The sequence below is a fragment of the Artibeus jamaicensis genome, unplaced genomic scaffold, assembly GCF_021234435.1.
Source record: "Artibeus jamaicensis isolate MK-2021 breed Jamaican fruit bat unplaced genomic scaffold, CSHL_Jam_final contig_700, whole genome shotgun sequence".
Lineage (NCBI taxonomy): Eukaryota > Metazoa > Chordata > Mammalia > Chiroptera > Phyllostomidae > Artibeus > Artibeus jamaicensis.
This window is the reverse complement of record NW_026521930.1, coordinates 10,906,349-10,922,415: the sequence shown is the minus strand read 5'-3', so window position 1 is coordinate 10,922,415 and position 16,067 is coordinate 10,906,349. Positions and strand designations below refer to the sequence as shown.

At 55.4% G+C, this 16,067-nt stretch overlaps 1 protein-coding gene across 2 annotated transcripts; it reads right to left on the bottom strand.

Moving 5' to 3' along the window:
• On the bottom strand, positions 1-15,157 carry MMP25 (matrix metallopeptidase 25). Of its 2 annotated transcripts, none has more exons than XM_037154672.2 (11): positions 14,965-15,157; positions 13,812-14,824; positions 13,315-13,447; positions 11,378-11,510; positions 10,992-11,284; positions 5,541-5,717; positions 5,368-5,452; positions 5,123-5,205; positions 4,389-4,541; positions 4,054-4,311; positions 1-3,891 (listed from the first exon to the last, which is right to left on the bottom strand). In XM_037154672.2, the coding sequence occupies exons 2-11, from the start codon at positions 13,899-13,901 to the stop codon at positions 3,620-3,622; spliced, it is 1,677 nt and encodes a 558-aa protein (XP_037010567.1). In that variant the 5' UTR covers positions 13,902-14,824; positions 14,965-15,157; the 3' UTR covers positions 1-3,619. The 2 variants fall into 2 exon arrangements, with proteins under 2 accessions (XP_037010567.1, XP_053527715.1); XM_053671740.1 differs by having other exon boundaries at positions 13,827-14,824.
• Positions 15,158-16,067: the final 910 nt, after the last annotated feature.

Here is a 16,067-nt window from a genome sequence, read left to right as displayed (position 1 = left end):
TAGGATCCAAAGAAATCACTTCAATTTGCATTACAGTCAAAGATAAATTCTTAATTAGATCATATGGTTAGCATTATCAATTCAAAGTTAATACCTACAGAAACCCTACAGTCACACTACGAGTTAGTCATCTGTTCTTTGTAATACACATGACACAGTGGTGTATTTCCACACAATTTACTTAGGTTTAGGCAACACTTTTCAAATAATTGAACATTACCAATATCTACAACTAATCAGGATATACAAATATATTGGATAATACATACTTTACAGCCTGATTTATTACTTTTAAAATGCAATCATAAACCAGGACAAACTACAAGCCCCTTGAGTGAACTCAAACATTCAAGAGCATAAGAGCATAAGAACATAAGCACGACATTAGTAACTGAGACAGGCCAGTAAGCCAGGACAAGCAGAATAGGGAGACAGACAGCTGAACAAACTGGCTCAGCAAAGAGCAATTTACAGCCAGATACAGAAGGTCACCTCCTTAGAAGTATTATCTGGGCCTCAGTTGTCTCAGCTCCAGGCCCAGAAAAGCAGCAAAGCCAGGTGGGCAATGCCAGGACCAGCTGCTGTGACTGAGGACCCCCTGCCCTCCCTCTGATGAATCACTGGAGACCATGACCCTGAAAGGGCACAACTGGAAAACTGATGAATATTCTATTGGATCTCCCCTAAGACTTCCCCTAAACTCCCAGACCAAAAAAAACTTTCAAAACAAAGAACCCAGCTCCTGCTCTCCCTCCCAGGAGCATGCCCTCTTCCTCTTCCTCCTCTTCGGCCCCCACGGGCCACATCTCCTACACTCTAAAGGACCCATGAGATATGCAGCTAGGGGAGCAATGGGCAGCAGCAGCAGCTCATCCCGGGCTAAGCCCCAAGCCTGTTTCCAAAGCCTCCTTTTCTGACTTCTCAGGGAGCTGACAGCAGCCCCGCCTAATCTCTCTCTCCTGTTGCTTCTTCAGTCCTAGGCTCTTCCTTATTTCACTGTCCCCAGCTTCAATAAATTTGCTCACAGTCACCTGCACTTGTGCTGTAAAGTCTATCCTGCTCAAAGTCCCACTCTGGCCTGGTTTCTGTCCAGGGTGGACTTTACTATACTGTTATGTAGTTCCTGCTGCTGCTCCAGAGGTAAGGAAATACATTCCTGTGGGAATGGGGTGTATTCAGGGTCCAGCCAGGTCCTGAGAGAAGCTCACACGTGGAACTGCCTACTTTCCTGCCAGCAGCTCCACAGACACGAAGACTTCTTGCATAGGTTCAACCCTACGATTTCCCCCCATGAACCATTTCCCATGGTTTATGACTAAACCATGATAGTTGTATCTGCTTCTTGGCTGACTGGACTTTGAGGCCAGCACCAGCCTCAGGTGGTTCATCATTATGCATGAAACTGAGGCCAGAAGGCTGGGGCCGGAAAGGCTACCACCTCCTTAGCCCTCAGTCATCACTCTGTGCTCACTCCGCCCCACTCAGGGGCTGTGTACACACTCGGCAGCACCAAAATTTAGAGAACAGAAGCAAAGGAGAAGCACAGGGGGCTGTGACAGGTGCCTCGTGCTCGCCTGACTGTTTTCTGACACTGAGCAAATGCGGTGTGTGCGTAACGGCCTCATTGATGTTGTTCTGGGGAGAGGAGGGCGGGTAGGCTGCAACCGGCTCCTGCCTGCTGTGGTCTGTAGTCTCCACTGTGACCCTCATCGGAGCCAAGAGCTCACCTCAATAACCTGGCCCAGGTAACTAAGCTTCGTGTTGCAATATATTCAACAGGTGGCCCAAGAGATGGGCCAAAAAGTTGGACACCCCTGTTAGGCCTAACCTGACCTATGGGGGACGGGAATCAGCTGGTTTAAATCCTCCCTGCTTCTCTCGCTTTCAGTCTTATCCCATTCTCAGCTTGCCATCTCTCCATAACTAGTCAAGCCATGTGCCCGGGGACTGGTGTCCGGCATTTCTGCTCCGCCATCATCATGCCCTGACTTTGACACCTCCCTCAGGCTCTCTGTGCACTCACCCACCACACAGGTGTGAATTTTGTCCAGTGTAAGGTATGAGCCACCCTGACGTGGCACCTTCACCATTATCGTCATCATCATAAAACCACCCCACCCAAATTATGCAGAGCATGGGAGTGCAGACATAACCCACCTGGTCTTCTCCTTTAAATTGGACAGTACCACAGAATGTGTCTGTAAGCCTGTGCAGTGAAGAGACAGAGTCGTGACCGACAGCAGGCACTGTCCCTGCTCACTGGGACTGCAGCCCACAGCCTCCGCTCCAGGCAGCACTGTGGGGCCATAAGGCTGGATAGCAACCCAAGGAGAGGCCACTAAGTGACTCAAACCATGGGGTGACCCCTCTCGACCAAGGCCATCAGCTTGGCTCTGTAGGAGACATGAAGAGATTGGCTCCTGGGGAAACATGGCAGAGACACAGAAAAGCCACAAGACAGAGAGGGGCCCATTCCTCAGGCCCAACAGACCACCCCACCCTCACCCCAGCTCGTTCAAATGCAGACTCCTGGCCCTACCCGGAGTGAAGGGTCAGGGTGAGGGCGTGAGATCTGCATCCCTAAGTTCCCTGGTTGAATCTGATAGGGAATATTGCAGAGGCACAGTTCTGGAGGCACTGATTTAGCTCCTGAATCCTGTGGAGACTGGGGAGTGAATGAGGGCCCTGGTTTCACGCACTCATCACCCAGGAATGCTGAGGAATTGGTGACCCCGGATCAAGAGTTCTCCTGCAGGCAACTACAGACACCCCAGTGTGGAGGCAGAAAGAGGTTTTTAAAAATAGAAGGGTCTCCTATTAAATGGGAACAGTGCTGGGTCTGGGGTGGTGACCTGCAATGAGGTCCAGGGGCCAATTTGTGGAAGGTCACCCTTGAGGCCACTGATGTCACCTAGGACAAGCAGCACTGCTGTCCAGGGGTGGTTTCAGAGCTGGGTCCCAGTTCCTCACCCACATGGTGCTGACTGGGACCTGGTGGAAGCAGAAGAGGGTGAGAAACTTCTGGAAAAGGAGGAGGGCTGGGGTTTAGTCTCCCAATCAGGCCTGTCCTCTAAAGCAGTGCTCCCCAATCTTTCTGGCACCAGGGACCGGTTTTATAGACGGGGGATGCCAGGATGCAGGAGCTCAGGTCAGGTGAAAAACGGGAGGCTGAGCTCAGGTGAGCTTAGCTTCACTTGCTGGCCAGCTGGAGCGGGGAGAGGGACGGGACGACAGGAGGCGGAGCACAGGAGAGCGTCACTTGCGCCTGGTTGCGGACAGGTAGTGGGGCTTGGGGGCCCCTGCTCTAAAGACCCATACAGACGTGAGCAGCTGTTGCCTGGCAGGGTGAGGGCTACAGGGCGTAAGCCCGCTGAGCTCTTGAGAAAAGCCAGCTGTTCCGGGAAAAGCACAGACCTGAGGGGGCAGCGCACGGTGGCGCCGACCATTTCTTGTGTTGGGTCCCAGAGCCAGACTTTGTCTCCCTGTCACCCATCTATGCCCAGCTGAATCCATGCTGATCCCGCCCCTGGGAACAGAGAATGAGGCTTGGCGGCAATCACAACCCCCTACAGGCCCGCGGTGGGAAACCCGGCCCCCTCGGTGTAGCGTTGTCCCCACCTCAGCAGAAGGTGACGCCCCCCACCAACAGGGGCAGAAGGGGCAGCAGGAGGGGCATCGACCGCAGCCCCGACGCCTGGTTGATCTCACACTGACAATTGCAGGGTCCTGGCTTGAGAGTCGCTTTGGGCGGCCTGGGGGAGTGAGGGTCAGCGCTTGGGGCCGGGCAGTCCAGCCATTGGGGACCCATGGGTTTGGGGGAGTCCGGCTCGGCCTTGACGCTGCCCTTGGGAAAGCGCCAGTAGTAGACGCCCTTGAAGAAGTAGGTGTCACCTGCGGAGTGGGCAGAAGCGCTGCAGGGCTGGTTCAAGTTGCCCCAAGCCCCACCCCTCTCGAGGGTTCCCCAGAATCCCCCAGGATGACCTCAAACCCCAACCCCAAGGGCCAGTAGCTTGCAGTCCCAGGGCCTCAGACCCTCCCCGCTGGCCCTCCTACCTGTGTTGCTGACGGTGACATCGTCGGGGGTATGAGGCGCCCCCTCCCACAGACTCAGGTCGCGCGGGTAGCCAGGGTCTGGACGTGCGGCCGCCTCGTCGTACCGCCAGTAGCGCTGGCCCTGGACCAGGTAGGTCTTCCCGTTCAGCGGCCACGAGAACACAGCGTCCACCTTCTCCCCTGGGGGCAGCCCCAGCTCTGCCAGCGGCCGCGCAGCGCCCTCTAGGCGCCGGTCCTGGAACACCCAAAACTCGGAGCCTGCAGGCAAGTGGTTTGTTGAGCAACTGCTCCGGTGCCCCACCCGTACCGCCTGCGCTCGCCTGCGCCCCACTCACCGCTGAAGAGGAGGATTCGGCCATCTCGGTGCCGGGCGTAGGCAGCCTGGATAACCTTCACCTGGGCAGGCAGCCCCTCCCAGAAGCGATGGAGCCGGGCAGGTCGGGGGGACACCAGCTGTCCTGAGGGTTGTAGGCGCCAGAACCAGGGGCCTGTGGAAGAAGGGATGGGCATGGGGCATGAGATGGCAAAGGTCTTGCCCCCGGCCCCGCTGAGTGTGTTGCTGGAACTTCGTACTGGGCAATAGGTTCATTTTGGAAATCAAGGGTACAGTGGTTCTAGGGTGACCGGCTGGCCCGGGGGTTACTCTCTACCACCACCCCCACCCCCCATCCTCTGGGTTTTTCCCCCGCTAAATACAAGCAGACGTTTATTTAGAAAGTCACACAGATAGAAGTGAGCTCTGGAAGAAGCAAGCCAGCTGCGCTGCTTGGGCTCAGGAGGCAAGTTACAGAGGCAAAAAAAAAAGGGTCCTTGGAACTTAGGAGAAAGAAGGCAAAGATACTGGCTTCCTGAGGAAGGGGAAGGTTCTATGGGGCTTCAGAGGGAGAGCAGGTACTGGGGAATGAAAGGGAGTGAGGAAAGGAATGTGCCAGGTGCTCAACAGAGAGAGCCACCCCGCCCCCCAATTTGAAAGTCCCTCATCCTGGGAAACCCCACAGGCCCTGTGGGCTCATGCTAAGTGGGTAGGAAGCCAACTCTGCGGGGCCAGGGAAGATCCGAAGTGACTCACCTTTAAAGAAGAAGGTTTCTCCACGGATGTTGGCTATGGCATCAAAATTGCCATCACAGCGATCAGGGACAGGCAAGGAGGGTCTGAGGAGGAAAGGAACGATCAGAAGAAAGGGGTCAGGGCTCCTTCCTGTACTTGGCCTTGGTGCCAGTGCTGTGGGGCAGGGACTCTCACCACGACCATCTCACGGAGGACACCAACCAGGGGGAGCTGGCACAAGGTCACAAAGCTGGAGGGGGACTCACCTGTCTGGGGGCAGGGCAGGGGGCAAGGGAGGAGGAGCCAGGGGTTTCCTTGTGGGCTCATCATATGGGGTTTGGGGCGCTTTCCCTGTAAAGAAAGTCGGAAAGGTGTGGGCTGCCTGACCCTGCAGCAGAGGCCGCACGACGAGAGCCACTCATGCCCCGACCCCTGGTACCGTAGAGCTGCTGCAGGCCTTCCCGGTCGTCCTGGGACAGGCGGTACTCCGTGGGATGGCCCACAGGGCCCTGGTAAAAGGGCCTCATGATAGAGTCGGGCGCAGAGGAGTGGCCCAGGCCCAGGGCATGGCCGAACTCATGAACAGCCACAGCAAACAGGTCAGTCCCCTCACCATCTGCGGAGGAAGGGAGAGTGGGCTGGAGCTGTGGCAGCCAGGTAAGGGGCAGCAAGGAAGCCCCCGGGAGCGGGGCCTGCTGGCAGACAAGAACAGCCAGGAGACCCTCCGGAGATGGCCGCAGCCTCCCTGAGTCATTCCTTCCTTCTTGTATGAATTCACTTACACAGCAAATATTTTTATTTATTAGACACTGGGATACCGGGCTAAAGTGATCCATAAAACAGGTCAGGGAAAGTGTAGGAGGAGACAGTCTGGAGAGAGAAAGGGCAAGCCTAGAGTGACGTAGGCCTGCCTACAGGAAGAGAGGGGGGAGGGCAAGAATAGTAGGGGAAATATAGAATCTAAAGAACTTGAGACACGTGGTCATAACCTAAAGGGGGGAATGGTGGGGAGGGGGTGTGCAGGGTGGAGGGGAATGAAGGGGGGCAATAGAACAACTGTAATGGCATAATCAATAAAACATATTTTTAAAAAAACCTTGGGGGAGGGGAAGGAAAAGCCTGAGGATGCATATAGCTCTCTAGAGGAAGCCCCAGCCCCTGGAGTTCCCCCCACTCCCACCTTCAGGCTGTGGTCAAAGGTTCCCACCCCCCTGCCCCCACCCACCCACTAGGAATGTTGCTGAGGACCCTTGGCCTCTGTTCCCAAGACCTCCAGAAGCCCGCTGTCCTTCCTTCCTCCCCCCTCCCCCATCTGCATCCCTGGAGTGCCCACATCCTCTCTATACCTATTTTCTCCCCCATCTCTCCCTCCCAAAGCCTCCGCCCCTCCCACCTCCCTGGGGTCCTGGCCTCTCCTCCCCACCACTGCGGCCTTCATCCATCTTCTCAGAACCCAAAGTTTCAGCATGCACTCTCTGACCACAGTCTGCTGGCCTGGGCGGCCAGCCTCACTCTCAGCCTCTCTGAACACAGAGGCCTCTTCCTTGGGGACCTAGCCCAGGCGCCAGCGTCTTCACACTCCCCATTTCTGGCCAAATACCAGCTCCTCATTCACCCACGAGCTGCCTGCTGGCTCGTTTAGTGGATGACAGGGCCACAGGAGACAGAGACAGCGGGGGGGGGGGGGGGACAGCACCTGGGAGGTATCGATTTCCCCAGATGTTGATCTATTTCATGGAACCCTCTAATTAGGGTCAACACTGTTGAAAGTGGGTTTATTGGAAATGACTTGGTGTACTGAGAAGCAACTTCCTTTCAGCCACTAAAGGCCACTGGATGAGTGTCTAAGAATAAAATGTGTGTCTAAGAGGAGCAGCAAACCCTTGTCCTCATTAACTTCTCACAAAACCTCTACCTCCTACACCATTTTACAGGCCAGGAAACCAAAGTGCAGAGAGTTCAAGTTAAACGACGGAGCTGAAACTAAGGCTGAGCACTCCCACAGTGCGCCCTGCTTTTGGCGGTGACTTCAGGTGGTCTTGGTCACACTCAAACGTACTGATGAATTTCTGTTTGTTGACTGGGTTTTCTCATTGCTCTGAGTCCTTTTTCTGAGAAACCGGAGGCAGTTTGGTGTCTTAATCAGGTACATCTCCCATACCTCACCCCCACGGCCCTGCCTGCGTTGGTTCTCCTTTGGCCACAACCCTTCCTTGTACCCTTCTCGTGCTATGTGCGCTGCAGGAAATTTGGGGCCTTAGCAGGAAGCTCCTTTGCTCTCTGGACTCCGCCCCGCCCCTAATTCTTAGATAATAAGACAGGTCATCCTATGCACCGTATCTTCAGACTATAAGACACACTCCACCCCCAAATGGGGAGGAGAACGGGGGGGGGGTGTCTTATAATCCGAATGTAGCTTTATATTTACATTAGTGAAATATTTGTTATTAAATATTTTACATTTTTGCTCAATTTTTTTTCCTATTTTCCTCCTCTAAAACTTAAGTGTCCTGTGGTCTGAAAAATACGGTGATCTGTAATTTCCTGTGCACCCAGAACAGGCAGCTTCCTCTCCCCCACGCTCACCTCCTGCCTTTTGCCCTGCTCGATTCAAGGGCCCTGCCTCACCTTCTCTATGACAAGAAAAATGCCCCATTCATCAGTCCATTTCTGCATCCATCCATGTGGCCGCCCATCCATCCCCAAACTCTATTAACTCATCCGGCGTCCCTGAACGCTCAAGATTCCCTCACCCTAAAATACCCCCTGGGCCTGCCTGCCCCACACCCCTCCCCTTCCCTGGCCAATTATTTGGTCAGTGACCTAAATTCATTCCACCTCCTCAACCCCTCTTACTCCCAACCCCACTGTGGTCTGGGTCATTTCCCCACCCACCACACTTCCGGGCACTAAGGTGACCAAATCCAAGCCCATGTAACACTGCCTCTGCTAACTACTTCCTGTTCCGCCTTTCAGATGGTTCTTTCTCTATTTCTTTCATTTACTTTCCCCTGATGCTTTCCCCTTTACTGTGGGGCTCTCCATAGCTGTGTACTTGACTTTCACATTCCACTCTCCTCCTTACCCCATACCTTACTCTCAAACCTGCCTCCAGGCCCAGCTCTGACAGCAGCTGGCAGTGAATGGAGCTCTGCTGCGTCAGGCCCTGTGCAGAGAGAGAGCTGGAGGTGAACTGCTCATTGAATCCACAGGTCCACACTACCAGGTGCTATTATTATGCCAGTTTCTCAGATGCCAAAACTGAGCACGCTGAAGTCAAGTAACTTCTACACAGAGCCAGCAGAGGATCCCAGCCTTGGGTTCTACTTCTGTGTGTGTGTGTTTTAAAGATTTTATTTACCTTTAGAGAGAGAGGAAGGAAGGGAGAAAGAGAGGGAGAGAAACATCAATGTGTGAGAGATACATCAATCTGCTGCCTCTCACACACCCCCAACTGGGGACCTGGCCCCCAACCCAGGCGTGTGCCCTGAGAATCAGACCTGAGACCTTTTAGTTCACAGGCCAGCGCTCACTCCACTGAGTCACACCAGCCAGGGCTAAGGTCATGTTCTTAAATGCTGTGTTACACAATCTCACTACTGCGGATGCTAGCTGCACCTTGTCCAAATCTCTGAGCCTGCGTGCCCATCCTCTGCTTGTCCCCTTCCCCAGAAAATGGCTCTCCCTCCCAGGCTACCTCTGCCCAGCGGGTGGCAGCTAACGGCCGATTTGGGACTAGGAGAGCTGGGAGCCCCACCCGCCGCCCACCCTGCGGCACCATTCGGGCTGCAGCCCTTCCAGGGGGTCGGGCTCCTCTGGGGCTGAGGCCACATCCTCGCCCAGCTTCTTTCCCCAGCCTCTTCTGTTTCCCTTTCCCCTCAAGGACGTGCCCCTGAGAAACTGCTTGCACAGGGATTTCCATCCGGAGCTTTGCTTCTGGGGAACCCAACCTAAGTCGAAGGAGTTCAAGCTCTAGAACAACATACCGAACCACTGCGGCACCAGCTGCACTGGTTGCCCATAAACACCACAAACACGCCCCCAATCTGAACTTGCTCCTACCTTCCCCCAGCCTGGGCTTCCCCCTCCCACATTCCCATCTGCATTAACAGGGCTTGGTCCTGCAGGGGCCAGCGCCCCACCCTCCTACACCCTTTCCCCCTAGGACCCAACAGACCCCAGTCTTGCCCGGCCCGACTAAACTTCCCTCAGAGTTACCCACTGCCCCTGTTCACCACTTCCCATCATCCCCCACCATCTCTCACCTTGACCCTGTGGCAGCTCCCTGCCTCCCTGCTCCTATCTTGTCCTGCACAGTAGCCAGTGGTCTTTCTAGAAGGCAAAACCTCACACACCTACTGCCTTCAGAGTCCTACAATCCAGACCCCTCCCTGCGCTCTCCGAGGCCCTTCGTGGTGCGACACCTCCCATCCATCCTCCGCGGTTTCCCTCCCAACGCTGGACTTTTCGCCTTCCAGCCCAAACGTCCCAGGCCATTTCTCAGTCCAGCGCTCCCATCCCTGACCACTCCTGACTACTCTGGAGTCCAGTTGCTCACTGGCTGGCCCTTCCACATTGCACCCCAGGAGAGTGTGGTTTTGTATGTCAGCGAGCACTCACAGCGTGCGCGTGTAATGAACAAAGTCACTGCTCCCAGGAAGCCTCCTTTAGCCAGAAGCCGACCCCGCCTTTCCTCCGAATACCCGCAGACTTCCCTGTTGATTTCCTGCAGTTGTGTCATCGCGTGTAGCATGTACCGACTGCCGGTAAGACAGTTTCTCTTCTGACTCAGCTGCTGGACTCTTCCCCCTGCCCCCCAAGATTTTGAAGATTTTGACTGTTTATCTTTTTTATTTTTGGACAGAGGGGGAGGGAGGGAGAAAGAGAGGGAGTGAAACATCAATGTGTGGCTGCCTCTTGCGCACCCTCTACTGGGGACCTGGCCCACAACCCAGACTTGTGCCCTGACTGGGAATCGAACCGCGATCCTTTGGTTCGCAGGCCAGCACTCAATGCACTGAGCCATACCACCCAGGGCTGTTTGTCTGTCTTTAGAGAGTGGAGAAGGAAGGGAGAAAGAGGGGGAGAAATATCGATGTGAGAGAGGAACATCGATCAGTTGCCTCCTGTACACATGCCCAGAAAAGGGGCCAAACCCGAAACCCAGGCATGTGTCCTAACCAGGAATCAAACTGGCAACCTTTCCCTTTGCGAGAGGGTGCCCAGCTGAACCACACCAGTCAGGGCTGTTGTGCCTCTTTAAGTCCTCAGCCCCAGCTCAGAGTTGAGTACCTGACAGGCCTCTGTGATGGGTAATTTTTTATGTCAACTTAGCCAGACTATGGTGCCCAGTTGCCTGGTCGAACACCAGCCTAGATGTTGCTTTGGAGGTGATTTTGTAGGTGTGATTAACATCTACAATCAGCTGATTGTAAGTAAAGCAGATTACTCTCCCTACTGGGGGGTGGGTCTCGTCTAATCAGTTGAAAGGCTTAATCACAAAAAAGATTTCCCAGAGAAAGAATTCCTGCTCCAAGACTGCAACAGAGAAATCCTGCCTGGGTTTCCAGCCAGCTGGCTTGCCCTATAAATTTTGGACTCAAGATCGCAACATCGGTTCTCATCTGAACTTCCAGCCTGTGGACCTGCCTGACAGACTTTAGACTTCCCAGTCCCACGATTCTGTGAGCCAGCTCCTTAAAATTAATTACTTTACACACATACACACACACACACACACACACACCCTATTGGTTGGTTCTGTTTCCCTGGAGAAACCCAACTGATACAGCCCCCATTGAGAAATGTAATTTAAACCTAATTCTTAAGGACGGACAGACTTCTCAGAGGTCTGGGAAGAGGACCTCTCAGAAAAAACAGAATATTGTACCTTTTGACCCAAAAGTCCAGATTTCCTCATCGTCGAAGTGAGTGTCCCCAGAGATAGAATGCTCCCCGGGGAAGAAGGCATGGGCTAGGGTCCCCCCTTGCCCGTCAAAGGGGTAACTGTCCTGGTGGTAGGCCCGGGCAAAGTCAATAAGGATGTCAGGCTCTGCTGGGCTCTGAGAATCCATCTCCTGGAATTTGAGGCCTGACTCAATACCCCACGCGGTCAAGGCATGGTGCATGAGACTCCTCACAGTCTGCTGGCTCAGCGCAGAGCTCTGGGGGAAGGACTGCACCCTGGGGAAAGAGGAGCGGGAATGAGGATGGCCAGGGAGGCAGAGACCAGGGTCCAGCAGGCAGGCCCAGGGTGGGGCGGGCAGCAAGACCTACCTCCATGTCAGAGTTCGCTTCTTCCAAACACTGCTACTCAGAGCATAGCGGCGGCGCCTGACCAGCCCCGCCACCCCCAGCACATCGGGCAGGGAGCAGCGGGGCTTATGCATGGTGGCCATTGTCACTGGGTCTGTGGGAAACGTTGGGGATGCGGGATCAGCAGGACAACGTGCCCTAATCGTGGTACCAGCTAACTTCCTACATGGGGAAACTGAAGTTCGGAGAGGTTAAGAAACTTGCCCCACTTGGATTTGAATCCAGGCAGTCTGATTCTGGAAGCCAGTCAGGCCAAATCATGACACTGTCTTTCTGGGCGGTGTCACCTTCTGCACCTGGCCCTGGAGGGACTGGCTGCCTCCAGGTGGGGCTCAGAGCTTCAGGCAGGGATCTTAGGGTCCTGCCTCCCTGAACCCTGGAAGTCGGACTCAAGAAAGGAGACCTGGGCGTGCCGTGAAAACTCCTTTCTCTAAGGCTAGAATAGAAACCCCTGGGAGGTTAGGTTACCTGCAACCTACACGGTAACTCCCAAGACCCCATCACATCTAGATGACGTCTGAGGTGCCCATGCCAGCTGGCCACATCCTCCTGGATTGGAGGGTGCCTGGAACCCCCTTTTTCCAGCTGGGCTCAATTCACAGAAGTCTCTTCATCTTCGAAGGAACATCAAACCTCATCTCATTGGTTGAGGTCACAAAGGATAACGGAGCACAGGTAGATGCCAAACACTGCTGGGCAGGGGACAGGACAGAGACCCTGCCTTCCCTCACAGCTAGCCAGGATCCCACCAGGATCCCTCTCTTCTTCCCCATTCAACCCAACAGAGGAGCCTCTCAGCCCTGCCTCCAAACTGCGCATCCCTGGAATCAACCACTTCTCATCACGCCTTCCACCCCAGTCCAGGCCATCACCAACCCTTGCCTGGACATGGAATACCTCCTTCCCGGCCTCTGTGTTCCCCACCCTCCATTCTCCATCAGCAAACAGAGGAAATGTAAAACTGCAAAACATCAAGTTGCCTCCTTCCTTCAAACCCACCCATGGTTTCTTACTATGCTTTGGAATCAAACCCAAACACCTTTCGAGCTTCCTTGCCCAAAATGCCCATCAGGCATTTGCTTAGCTCCTCGGTCCTCTCTCATCACAGGTGCACAGCCTGTGCCTGAGCCACAGGGCCTTTGCACTGGCCTGGTACACTCTTCTTCCACGTCTTCCCATGTCTGGCTCCTCTTTGTGTCCTGAGTTACTGGTGTTAGAGGAGCTCCTCTTGACTCATGACTGCATTCAGAGGACCCTGATCTGACTAGAACAGCCCCTCAATACCATTAACATTTTATCTTCTTCCAAACACCACTATTTGCTCTGGCCGGGTGGCTCAGTTGGTTGGAGCATCATCTTGTACACCGAAAGGTTGCAGGTTCAATCCCCGATCCGGGCACATACCTAGTTATGTTCTGAGCCCCGGTCAGGGCGTGTACAGGAGGCAGCCAATCGATATTTCTCTCACACACGGAATGTTTCCCTTTCTGTTTCTCTCTCCTTCCCCTTTCCTCTCTTTAAAAATCAATGAACTTATCCTTGGGGTGAGGATTTTAGAAAAAAAACTTTTTATTACTATCTTCAATTATCTTGCATGTCTCTGTTCCTGATCTCTAGAATCTATTTGTCTCTCTCTAGAATGTCAGATCCACGAGAGCAGGGACCTTATCTACTTTGTTCACTGCTGCACCGGTGGAGGTTGAAATGGCCTCTCCTGTAAGAGATTCTCCACAAATATTTATTGAAAGAGCTATGCTTGAGAACCTCTTGGGTTATGAACTGAGATCAGCATTTTCATAGCTCCCATGATTCAGGTGCATGCTGAGGTTTAAGAACAGCTGGATAATGGTCACGATGGGTGCAGAGACAGGGCTGGGAAGGGGTTGGGGGCCACCTACCGAGGATGCCAGTCTCAGGCAGCCCTGCAAACCTCTGCATCACCTTGATGGCATCCCGAAGCTTTGCAGGGTTCTGCAGCTGGGCCTGGGCTGGGTGGGGTGGCGGCAAGTAGCCATAGCGTGTCAGCCAGTCCTGGACCACAGAAGTGAACAGGTGAGTCAGGGAGGGCAGGAAGGGATGGGGTCCTGCTTTCCCTCGCCATCCTGGAAGCCTCACCTCTCACCAGTTGGGAACCCAGGGCTTCCAGCCCCAGGTGCTCGCCTGGTTTCCTCTCGAGGTCCTGGCCCTCCATCCCCGGGTTTGCCAGTCTTCATCTAGTCCTCACGCCCCCACCCTAGTCCCATTCCAGATCTTTAAATCCAGGCCCCAAACCGGACGAATGCAAGAATCCTGGTCCCCTGACCCCATCCCCAGCCACTCACTCTTCGGACATTTGAATCGGCTTCCCTCTCCCCGCCCCCCTACAATCCCAGGAGCCCGGAGACCCCGCACTCACCACGCCCAGACTCACGTCCTGCGCCGCGGGCTGCTGGGCGAGCGCAGGCAGCGGCAGCAGCTGGAGCAGCAGCGCCAAGAGCCGGAGCATGGCTCGCTCCTGCCTGGGCAGCCCCGGGGCTCGAGCGGGCCTGGCCAGAGCCGCCCTGGGGACCAGGGGGAGGAGCCCGGAGAACCAGGGTGGGGACTATCCACCCGGGGCAGGACAGGTGGGGGGGCAGGAAGCTCGGAGCGGCGGTGCGGAGCCCGGGGAGGGTCCGGGGTGGCCGGGGTCTGCGGAGCGTCGAGAGAACGCGGGAGGGGTGAGGTCCGAACTCCCGCTCCGCGGCGACAGCCCCTCCAGGTCCCGGGCTGGTCCCGTCCCTGAGCACCCGGCACGCAGCGACCGCAGGGCTCTGAAATGGCTCAGCCTTCGGGTGTCCGGGGAGAAGGTGCGAGCGGGCCAGGCGGTGGCCCCGTCCCGGTGCGGACCCAGCGACCTCGCTCCGAGCTCGGGGCGGGGCCGGGGCGGGGGGGGGGGGCGCAGAGCCCCAGCCGCCGTCGCAAGTTTCTCTTCCCAGATCCCAGCTCCGGCGCAGCTCCGGGGGCGAGGTTCGATTCTGCTTTCTCGGGCTGTGCAGCCCTGCGGGGGCAGGCGCGGCTCCGGGTCTTCCGCCCGCCCCGCCCGCTGTCCCCGGAGACCCAACGCAGGGAGGCCGGCGAAGCCCGGGGGATGCTCCAGGGTCCGGACGGCTGCACCCCCGCCCCCCCCCGTCTGAATCCCGGGTGCCCCCCAGGGTCGCTGCCGGTGCCCGGAGCGCGTCCGGGGCGGTGCCCCAGTGCGTCCCCCAGCCCCTAGCGCTGCTTCTCCGCAGGCGGGAGGCCAGGCGTCTGCAATCCAGTGCGTTCAGAACGGAGCGGGGCGGGAACGGTGCACTGTTACTAAAAGGACCCCCTTTCCCTCGCGGGTTCTCCCCCACCTACTGTGCTCGCGTCGCCCACATCCAGAGGAAAGACGTCTCTCAATGCCAGAGACTGGTGAAAAGGAAATATTTATTCAAGAGTTATATGGACTTAGAGTAATGACTTCGTGTCTTCATTAAAATACCAAAGTCCTTTAGGATACCCACAGACACACACAGTCCTTCCTTCCCCCTCTGCCCTCATCTGGGTACCGTATCTCAGGAAAAGAAGCAGAAGTCCATGATTCAGGCTCCCGGCACCGTCAGCTGGGTCGCACCAGGATCTCCAGTTAATCCAGAGCCACGTGGTACCTTCTCAGGGCCCACCAGCAAGAGTCCTTTCACCCCTTTTCCCCCAGACAAAGTCTCTCCTGCTTCCTAAGCCGCATACTTCACCCTCCTGGCATAGCTGCCACGCCTGGGTTTAAATCCCAGCGCCAATCTTCCTCTGCAGCCCCATTTCCGACTCCTCCCACAAAGTTACACTTGCCTGCATACCCTATCCTTCCAGCTTTACTGGGCTGCCACAGTGAGTCTGGGCAGGCGTGGCCCTCTGGAGTGGAGCCAATCTTCTAACCAAGCTCTCAAACAGGCGCTGTAACCAGGGGGCCTTGCCTCCCGTTGCCTCCCAGTTTCATCTTGGGTGGAAGTCACTTCCATCCCCCACCCCCCACCCCCAACAACCCCCGCCCCAAAGCAGGGCCACAGCCATTTAACATATCCATGAAACCAGTTAAACGTTATAGATATGTTAAATGACCATGCCAGAGGTTAGCTGCAAAACTGTTGCTATGCAAAATAGCTCTCAACAGCCCTGCTCCTAGTGTCCTGGACACCCTGAGTTCCGGACTCCATTAAAAATTCCTATTTGGGCCCCCCTCCTGGGCTGCACCCTGTTGCAGTAACATCCGTGAAAGAACTCAGTACCTGCTTCTTGTTCAGAGGCAGAGATTTAAGGACCCTGAGAGCCGCGCCTCCCTGCCTGCAGGGCTAGGAGGCTGGGCAGTTAGAGAAGTAACAGGAGAAATCAAAAGGGAGCTTCCTGGCGAGTGACCGGTGGGAGTGGTACAGGGCTGTCTCTGCAGCAGGACAGCCCGGGGACCCCAGGTGTTTCAGACAAAATAAAAAGCAAGCAGATAGTGAGCTAGAGATGCAAACTAAAACACTTGAGATCATGCATTAGTCCTCTGCGCTGCCATAACAAACTACCACAGACTGGGTGACACAAACAACAGAAATTACTTTCTCACAGTTCTGGAAGCTGGAAAGTCCAAGATCAAGCAGCATGTAAAGTTGGATTCTCCTGCCATTTCAAG

Excerpts from the sequence above, each read along its gene's own strand:
- MMP25 (XM_037154672.2), bottom strand. The coding sequence starts at position 13,901 with ATGCTCCGGCTCTTGGCGCTGCTGCTCCAGCTGCTGCCGCTGCCTGCG. Across the intron at positions 5,718-10,991 it reads CTGGACTTTTGGGTCAAAAG|ATGGTGAGGGGACTGACCTG; the intron begins GTACAATATTCT and ends CTTCCTCCGCAG. Across the intron at positions 4,542-5,122 it reads AGAAACCTTCTTCTTTAAAG|GCCCCTGGTTCTGGCGCCTA; the intron begins GTGAGTCACTTC and ends CTTCTTCCACAG.